We start from the raw sequence: 10,471 nt of genomic DNA on the forward strand, positions 1-10,471 counted from the left end.
GTAAAAAATCGTCCCATAAAATTTGGGACAGTTGGCTTTACTAAAGCAGAGTATTTTAAGAGATATTGTTTAAAATGGTTTTAAAATAAGAATCAACTATGAGTACTAACGAATATCAGTGCTGTCTATTTGTAATTTTGAGTTTGAAATTGAAATGCATTTGATGTTTATGTCTGTTGCTATTTATATGTTTTATTTTGTTGCTGTTGTCATACTGCACAACACTTGCTTTCAAGAAAGAGATTAAGATCTACACTCACTACCAAAAAAATTTTACGAGCCACTAGATTTTAGCACAAATTAATATTTTAATATTTTTAAATAACAAACAACTCAACAAAAATATATCAAGATTAATGAATACTCAAACAAATTAAAGCGTAAACGTTCTTCTTAATAGACATAAAAATTAAATTTGAGTTACACAAAATATATTACAAAATGGCGAACGCTGAAGATAGAGATTAAAAAATACAAAAAAGTTTTCTCTTTTCAAATTATTGTATTGCTCAGGGGAATCTTTTGTCTAACACAAAAGTGTATTTTAGTGTTTAATCTCATTTTCTAACAAATCTATATTTTGAAAATTCTTATTTTTTGAATAAAGTTATATTTTTAATAAAGTTATATAATTTAAAAAAAAATGTTACAAAACGGATAACTTTTTAATAAATTTATTGTTAGTAATAATATAACTCAGTAACAAATAATTAGAGACAATTTTATCAAAAAGAAATTCCCTCAGCAATACAATAGTTTAAAGTTTTAAAGAAGAAAATTTTTTTCTGTTCTTATACCGTTTTTCTATTCTTACACACCCAATTAAGAAAATTAAGCCCATAACGGGAACTGGATCTTTAGTTCCATTAATTCGGTGTGAATTTGTATACTATGTTGATTGATTTTGAACATATACTATGTTCGATTCTCAACTGAGATATTTTTCACAATAAATTATAATGTAAATATCTTCAAAAATAAATATGATTAAAATTATTTCCTATTTAAAGAACTTGTAAAGTATATTTTGAAAATTTAGAGAAATTGATTTGTAATACCTCTTTTGATTACTTTTCAAGATTTTCAAGGAAATGTATTGTATTTTAAATCGTGAGGGTATTGTTACGTTTTTCATAAAGAAGAAATCTCCGTAAAATAGCGAAGAAAACGCAGATCTCAAAAATGACAAGATATCAAACATTTCGTTTGGAAATTTTTGATCGACAATGTACAAATTCCTAGACAGCACTGCAAATAAAATTTTATGTTTCAAATATATTTTGACAAGGTTCTACAAATGCCAACAATAAATCTTCCGAGAAATCCGGGAAAACAGTGGAACCTGTCCAGAAGAAATTAAAGAAGAAAAGTATATTCAGTCCAGAAAATAGTAGTGAAAGTGACAGCGGCATTTCGGCGAAAGTTGGTACAGTGAAGCCAACAAGTAGTTCCGTAAAATGTTCCAAAAATCCACCGGCAAAAGTGAAATTGAGTGACACCAAGCAAAAATCCATAGCATCAAGCAGACCCGGTATCTCTATTTATATCTATCTCTATCTTCTACTAACGACTGTAAATATTTTTTTTAATGTAATTTGTTTTTTATGTATTTGCTATAGTCGTGAAGCCTGTACAACCACAGAAGTCGGAAAGTTCCGCAAGTTCTAAGAGTTCTGGTTCGGCATCCTCAGGTAGTTCGGACAGTACTTCTGATTCAGAATCATCTGAAAGTATTATCAGTTCTCAGCCTCAACCAAAAAAGAAAGAAATGCAATCTAATACACTAACAAGTAGTACTGTAACGAGTGTACCGTCTAAGAGACCATCGGCGGCAGTTGCCCCAGTAAAACCGCAAAAAGCAGTTACAAGACGGCAAGGTTTGTTAAATTCTTTATCGCTATATGTTGATGTACTAAAGAAGAAGAGAAAAATATGATTTTTTTCTAAACAGGTGCTATAAAGAGTGACAACGATGGAGATGCATCCGCGAGTGAGAAAGATATAGATGATCATGAAGCTTCATCTTCGAAAACAATGACGAAAGGCAAGCGGAAATTGCAAACACGCAAAGGAAGTAAATTGCTCCAGTTACAAGCAAAGGCAGATAGCGATTCCGAATCTGACACAGGTATTAACAGAACATGGTTATATACTTTGAAAAAAGTTTTGCGCTTGCTCAATTTCATATTTTTATTCTTTATTTATCCTAATTTAAGTTCTTTTATTTTCTATAAATTATATTAAACATAAATTATATTTAACATATTTGTTTTATTCGAATGTTTTTTTCTTACTCATGATAATAGATCGCTTATTTGTTACAACACAAGTAAAAAATGAAATTTTCTGGAAAGTGAGTTTGAATGTTTTGAATCGTTAAAATTTTGCAATTTTAATTTTGAAATACAATTTTGATGTAATAATTGATTGTAAAGAAATAAAAGTGTGTGCTTTTAAAGTATGTTTTTGTTCTTTTTTGTAAGAAATTTAAAAAAAGTCAATTTTTGAATTATATCGAAGCAAATGAACGATATATAATACTCAGACAGAGATATGAGCATATTTTTAAATTGCGTTAATTCTCATGAAATTTGCAATCATTGAAAGTAGCTGAAAGCAAGAGGAGCACGAGCAAATCACCTGTCAAACGCGTTGGACCGTCCGCTGCTGCCAGGCAATCTTCTGGTAGATCAACACAAAATAGCAGTACCTCCAATATCATAGGCAGTAGAACAAATCAAGCATCTTGTAATCAAGCATGTGCATCGCAACAAGAGGAACGTGAATGTCCGCTGGCTACGTCCTGCAACTCACGAGGTCATCTCTCTGGAAAACTCGATTTGCACTTTACTCTGGAAGCGTGTCCATTGTATCACAATACTACGCCTCAGGCTTGTGTGTAAGTTACATCTCAGATTTCAGTTTGAGATTTATTGATATGTTAAATAAAAAAATATATGATAATTATATAAAATGATATTGACTTTTACAGAGAGTTTTATAAAGAAAGAAAGAAACGAGAAGAAGAACGTAAGAAGGCAATAATGAATCTAGCCAAGAAACCCAAAGGTGTGCATCAAACTACTGAGCAACGCAATTACCAACTTAAAGTACGAGACATGAGAAACAAATGGAAGGGTAATACTGGTGACGGTAATGATAGTGACAGCGGCAGTGAATTGCAGGGGAATGAAAAGGACAAACAGCCTAGACTTAACAATCTTACACCTGATTATGACTTAAAACTGTTTATGGAAGCTCAGGCAATAGCCAGTGAAAAAATCGTAAGTATTTAATTTATACAACAGATTTAAAAATGTATTTCATTGGATTTTGTATATTTATTCTTGGACACTAAAAAATAATCCCTATAAAAAGAGCCTTAGATTCCACCTAAAGTAGGCTAACTTCTTGAAAAATGTGCATTTTCTTAAGAAAATGTTTTAAACAAAAGTTGTAGGGTTTTAAATGGCATATTTCATGAGAGAGTAAGTATGATCTTGAATAGCGTTGTCAAAGTTACTTTTATACACACACAGGCATTTTGCATTTTAAACTATCACTCTCCAAAATTTTCTTTGTTTTCAATTTTAGAGAAAAATATTTACGATAAAAGTTGTATAGTTTGGATGTGGACATAAGACATAATAGTGTCATTGGTTTGATCTTCACCTTGGAGAAATGTTTCAAAGTTACATAAAAATCAATTTCTTAAAGGGAATGCTCTACTTTTGATAACAGATCTTATAGCTGACAAGGAGACATTTCCAAAATAATATAATGAAGTTCTCATTCGTCAAAAACTTGGCACGCACGCTAGATCTCGAAATATAATACAAATTTATTATATATATCTCGAAATGTAATACAATATTATATTATGAAAAAGAAACAAAAATATTAAACTTTATTTTTATTTGGTTTAACATTTAGATAAAATTCATTATTAGTTTTAAGTTGTTTTCATTGTGTGTTTTCCTTACTCGATCTAGTAGCACCAAGTATTTTACATAAAAAATTTTGCTATTTAAATTGATTTTTTTTATCTTATATTGTTACTTTTTTTTTGTGGTAACATTTGAATCGAGTAAGGCAACGCAATTTTGTGATATAATAATGTTTTGAAAGAGAATTAACTTTACTACTTCGATTGGAAGAAAAAGTGTAAGATATAACTTGGCTAATTGTTGATATCAAGTCTTTTATACAAATATATACATATCATCAGAGTAATATGTATATAAAAATAAATAATAAAAGTACCACTTAAGTTTTAAAATAATAAAAATAATAATAACATTCATTTGGGTTTTATTTTTTATTTGGTATAATAAAAATAGTATATAATTCGAAAAATATCTCATGAAAAAATATTTTATTACAGTATTTTGGAAAGGTGTACTCATAAACTTATAAGATAGCAGAATATTCGTACGAGAAAAGCTGAAGACTTGATAGAAAGAGAAAAAAATAGTAGAATAGTTCTCTTTTTTTCTAGTAATAAATTGATTAGTTGCCGCAGCAGGCCGGGAAGTGGGCAATGAAAGATGTTATAGCCTTACACTCAAGTTGATTGGTTCTCCATCGCTCACTATGAAAGAGAAAAACTGTGTCTAGAGCTGTCCTTTAATGTTATTTTCAGCTTCTCTCATATGAATGCTTTATCTATTTTATAAGTTTATGGGTGTGCTACAAGAATAATATGTAATGAAAAATAGGTTTCATAAAAATTTCAATGTGATGTTGCCCCTTGACAAGGTCATCCATTGGTTCCATCTTATGTTCTCGAAATCACGAAACTATTATTTGAATATATTTTTTATTTGATATATACTTTCAAAGATAATTTGTAATATTTCATGTGGGCCATCCTATAGATATACATATATTAGACATACATATGCTTATTTTTCGACTTTTGAATCCTTTCTGCAGCACTCTTTAGAATGATTCCAATCTATAAAAAAATAATCTCTATCAAATTTCAGCTCCATGGGCAATGAGAACCCTTGCCGATTTATTAAACATTCGAGTATTATTCTTTGTATTATACTTTTTACACTATCAACATTTGGTTTAAAAAAATTTTTTTTACAAAAATTATTATATAAATTTTACAAAAACCTAGACGACTTCTTTTTTTAAACATGTGCTTTTCTACACTTGCTTTTCTACATTATGTGAGACTTTATATAATATGTTTTATTTAATCCCTTGCAGCACAGTGGCACATATGTGACACCTTTTTAATCTCAGTTTTTTATGTTTTTCATACAGTTTCATAATATATTACTGCAATGAAAAGAACATTATCAGTCTGCACATTTCTTCGGAAAACTGAGATCAACAAGTTATAACATATATAATTTTTTTTTTTAATATACAACTAATATAACTAAATATTTTCTAAAGAAAATATAAAAGAGAGTGACTGGATAATTTTGTATATTTGTTAAAATGATGAAAATTAACACGCGACATGAATGACATATCATATAAAGACTAAAGAAAATTATGGTACTAAGGATTTTAATTTAAATAATATATATAAAAGGTTTCAAACGATGCAGAAAAGCAAGAGACACACATATTAATAAGAGAAAAAAAATCCTCTAAATGTCGATATTGTGTAGAAAATGTGCTTAAAAATTAACGTTGATAGTGTAGCAAGTTTAATATTTAAGAGAATTCAAGTGTTTGAAATGAGCTAAGGGCAAAATTTTTTTTCTGTTCGATCAAGCAAAATTTTTTTTCAAGGCAGATTATTTTTTGTGGATTGAAAATAATCTAGAGAGTGTCGTAAAAAGAAATGGAAAAAAAATTTTTTGTCAAGAATAAATAAAATCTTAATGTCTGTATATACAGAATAGACAATTTTAATCAATATATGCAAATATCGCAAAAGGATATAGAGCAAGATTACATCAAATTTTTTAAACCCCCCGAACCCCCATTTTTTATTGCATGTTCTTGCAGTTTATTTTGAGAACTTTCTAAAATGCTATAAAGTATTTTTTTATTAAATAAATTTTGAATTATGAAATTCGAAAGTTACAGTTGCCAGCGTTTACAATATTTTACATTATCCAAGGTGTTCGACTGATGGCTAAATCACCTTTTAAATTTAATGTTGTTCAAGATAATATCTTAACAAATGTTATAATAATCATAATTCAAAATTTATTTAACAAAAAAATACTTTATAGAATTTTAGAAAGTTCTTAAAATAAACTAGAAGAATATGAAATAAAAAATTCGATTCGGGATTCGATTTAAAAAATTTGATGTAACTTTGCTTTATATCTTTTTGCGATATTCGCGTATATTGATTAAAATTGTCTATCCCATATATACAGACATTAAGGTTTTATTTTGACAATCTATAAGGTATTCTTGACAAAATTTTTTCCAATTCTTTTTACAACACTCTCTAGATTATTTTTAATCCACAAAAAATAATCTGCCAAAATTCTGCTTGATCGAACAGGAAAAAAATTTTGCCCCCAGCTCATTTCAAACATTTGAATTCTCTTATCAGTTCTCTTGTCAGTTGGATAACGTAAATGCCGGCAGTTATATAATTTTCAAACTCGAAAGTTATTTAATGAAAAAATACTTATTGTAGCGTTTTGGAATGTTCTTGAAATAAGTTCTAAAAATATGGAATAAAAATTGGAATTTTCATTAAAAATGTGTTTATGTGATCTGTCTTTAAGGACATCTTCTTAAGATCAAACAAGGTCATCTACTTTTCCCTTTAAAACTATAAAATTTTTGTCTGACTTTTTTTTTAATTTCTTTTTTTTTAAGATACACGCGTGCGTGCGTTGCATGAATAATTGCTATTTAGAATTTAAATTGATATTATAAAAATAACGAGATTGAAAGTGAGTTATTGACAAGTCAAACTATTGACAATGAGTAAATTTCCGTGTTAATTATTATAATCTGATTGTTATAAAATTTATTTTGCAATCGTTTCAACTTATAATAAAGTCATCCTAACTATACATGTATACGATCGAGTCAATAACTTACAAATAAAAGTGAAAAGAAATACAAGATATGATAAAAATCACATGTATGTCAATTGACGTTTTTTATAATCCATATACATGCGTTTTTTTCGTATTTTTCGTTGCATATATTTATTTTTATTTTTATTTGTAAGTTATTTTGACTCGACTGAGAATAATCTTATTACAAGTTAAAATATTTGCAAAATCAGTTTTATTCGATTAGGGGGTCTTATTTTTGAAAAAATTGCATACAAAAATATTGAGAAAATCTTTAATGTACATAAAATAATATCCTGTAGTATTTTTGTATGTTTTCGCATATGATATTTTTCGAGAATACAGCTTTAGGTCATAATATAATTATTAGAACAGAAATCTAGTTGGTTTATAACCTATTTTCACTCGTTTTTTTTAAATTTATTAAACTTTACGTTTATTCCTTATTTTTATTTTGATGTTTATTAATTGTACTTTTCTTCTATATATCAATGCTCATTTTTAAGGAAAAGGAGTTACAAGAATTTGACTGTGGAGAAGGTAAAAATGGTGGCACCAGATTCGTCGAAATGGGAAAATGGGAAATGAAAGTTTGGTATCAAAGTCCATATCCCGAGGAATACAGTCGTGCTCCTAAGCTTTATCTTTGTGAATATTGTCTGAGGTATGCGAAAAGCCGTCAAGTTTTGAGGAGACATCGAGAGAAGTGTCTGTGGAAGCATCCACCAGGACATGAAGTATACAGGTAAGCACACAATTTTCTATTATTTATATTCATATAACACATTTTATATTATGAAATATATTTAAAGATAAAATAAAATAAGTTTTGACAAATATAATATATCTGCAAAGTATTGATGAATCTAGATTAAAGGAGATTATAACAATAAATAATTAAATTTCTCTCTTTAATGCTTTTCATACGTATTTTGGATTTTTTTTTGCTAAAGTTATATAATATCTGCAATTTGAATAGTATGGAGTGACAATCCTCAAATTATCTTGTACCTTTTATAGAAAGGACAAGATAGGCGTATGGGAAGTAGATGGTAAGCGATACAAGCAGTATTGTCAGAATCTCTGCTTGTTGGCCAAATTCTTCTTGGATCATAAAACATTATATTACGATGTCGAGCCGTTTCTTTTCTATGTCATGACAATTGGCGATTCTGAAGGCTGTCATACTGTCGGATACTTCAGCAAAGTAAGTACATATCTATCTCGTGATTTGCCACGTCAAATTTTATTCACTTCGTAGAAATATTTTATGATTGTACTACTGTTATTTCTCGAGTGTCGATATTATAACTGTAAAAATATCATCGCTATAACGAATTCATTTTCACGAAGCCCTAAAGACTTTGAAATTCTTCATCAATCTGAATTCGATGGAGCCAATGAGTTTCATCGTTTGGTCTACACGATCCTCGGGTTTTCTTTTCGTGACTTAGCTGGCTCTCATTCCGTCGCCCTCTAATCTAATGGCATCCACGTTATAGCGTGCACGGATTACGCGAACAAGGGTGTGCCTCGTAGAGAAGAGGGTGCCTCGTATCTCTGACCTTTCTTCATCCTCCCCTTTTCTCTCCCATTCTCCTTCTCGCCGCCGCCAAGCCTAGTGTACACATACACATTGCTTCAAGGAGCAAGGATGGGGGGGAACCATACACGCCTATTTACCGCGGGACACAGCATCGCCGGGAGTCGAAATCTTTACCGACGTTCAACGACCTCTGACCCTGGCGTTGGCAAGACACGCCAATCCGCATCTCCACTCTTGCTCTCAACCCCTTCTCTCTCTCTCTCTCTCTCTCTCTCTCTCTCTCTCTCTCTCTCTCTCTCTCTCTCCCTTCGTGAGAACGTGATGAAAATTTTCTCCAGACTTGCCTTAAACCTTTTCCGTCGCCTTCCCTAATTCCTTTGTCTTCTGCCGGGAGACGTCTATCCTCCGATTCGTCTCAAAACAGTCTTTTTCTTATTCCTTTCTTTGTTTTATGCAATTTGTAGAATCGCGGAGCGAGATAAAAGAGAGGATTATCTGTTCTACAAATTGTTGATGTCTTGACAAATGGACCGTTTTGTCAGACTTTTACTACTTATTATTCAATCGACTCGATTGTTTCATTTCATTCATTATACAGGGCACATCCTTCCTCTGTACCATTCTGCGGACTTTTTGACCAACTTTAGTCAATATTCCCTTAGTGAGAGTATCGCGACGCTTATATATATATATATATACTACACCTAAAAAAAAAATATATATATATATATTTTTTTTTAGGTGTAGTAAAAAGAAATCCATTATTTTTGCATGAAATTGAATGGAAAAATAATGAATTTCTTTTTACTACACCTAATATATATACCGTTCAGTAATTAATCAATTCCGCAAATTGGCCACAAAATGTGTCGTCAAAAAATGATTAAAATGAGATATCCTGTTATACAGAATTTTCTTGATTAATATTCTTCTTTTGACTTATCATCTTTGAACGAACTAATATTTTAGAAGAAATTTTTCTTTTACTTTTTAGCAGCCGCAAAATTCAATAATTAATGAGTAGTAAAAGAATCTCAGTGACATTCGATCGAAGATATCACTGATAGCACAGATTGCATTTAACATCTATTGTCTTTATTGTTATTGTTAAATTGCGTTATGTCGCATAAAAGAGGGCGTATTCCGCCATAAAATATTCAGTTAGATTCCCGAAGAGTATCCTTCCTCGTTTAAAATTATATCGGCGTACGTGAGTTCTTTATAAACTTATCTCTCGATTTAAAATAATGTTTCAACTTTAAAATGGTAGTTTCAACGAGGATAATGATATCTTTAAATAGGTGATGTCGTCTTTCCATTTTCATCTTGCAAGTGTTACTCTATTCTCAAAATAATCGCGTCGTACGTCACTCTTTGATCAACTTTTGAATAAGATGCCTTAAATCAGAGTAATGTTCCTATTGTATATCAATATCTCGGATCCAGGACAAACGTGTGTAATTCTGAACACACATTACGCGCGCGGATGCGGATCCCTTTACCTGCGAAAATAGACTGACATTGGTTCCCGTTTCACGGTATTAATATCTATTAATATCTGCGGATCCCAACGTATCTCCTCTACCGGCCAACTGACAAATTATGTTACACTCCGTACAAAAGGGCGTAACTCTCTTCCTGCATCCGCAGCGGTGGCGGCGGTGGCGGCGGTGGCGCGAAGTCAAAATCTTTATAGACGTTCAATGACCCCGACCCTGGCCAGACGGTCGCAGGGTAACGCCGCCGCGCCGGCGGTGGCGGTAGTGGTGGTAGTGACGACGGCCGGGATACAAGAGATGAAGGGTGCGAGGGTGTGTGTATGTGTGTGAGAGAGGGGGGAGGGAGGGAGGGAGGGAGAGAGAGAGAGAGAGAGAGAGAGAGAGAGAGAGAGAGAGAGAGAGAGAGAGAG

The 10,471-nt window shown here is 31.1% G+C and overlaps 1 protein-coding gene across 1 annotated transcript in view; it reads left to right on the forward strand.

The window, feature by feature from the left end:
* Positions 1-10,471, forward strand: part of LOC108693051 (histone acetyltransferase KAT7) — a gene marked incomplete at its 5' end in the record, with an annotated part of 46,529 nt that overhangs the window by 1,405 nt on the left and 34,653 nt on the right. The window contains 7 exons of the mRNA XM_018201715.1: positions 1,289-1,531; positions 1,620-1,877; positions 1,952-2,128; positions 2,611-2,899; positions 2,993-3,284; positions 7,523-7,761; positions 8,037-8,223. Of these exons, the coding sequence (XP_018057204.1) occupies positions 1,289-1,531; positions 1,620-1,877; positions 1,952-2,128; positions 2,611-2,899; positions 2,993-3,284; positions 7,523-7,761; positions 8,037-8,223 (1,685 nt within the window). The remainder of the gene's footprint in view (positions 1-1,288; positions 1,532-1,619; positions 1,878-1,951; positions 2,129-2,610; positions 2,900-2,992; positions 3,285-7,522; positions 7,762-8,036; positions 8,224-10,471) is intronic.

This window comes from Atta colombica, unplaced genomic scaffold, assembly GCF_001594045.1.
Source record: "Atta colombica isolate Treedump-2 unplaced genomic scaffold, Acol1.0 scaffold87, whole genome shotgun sequence".
NCBI lineage: Eukaryota > Metazoa > Arthropoda > Insecta > Hymenoptera > Formicidae > Atta > Atta colombica.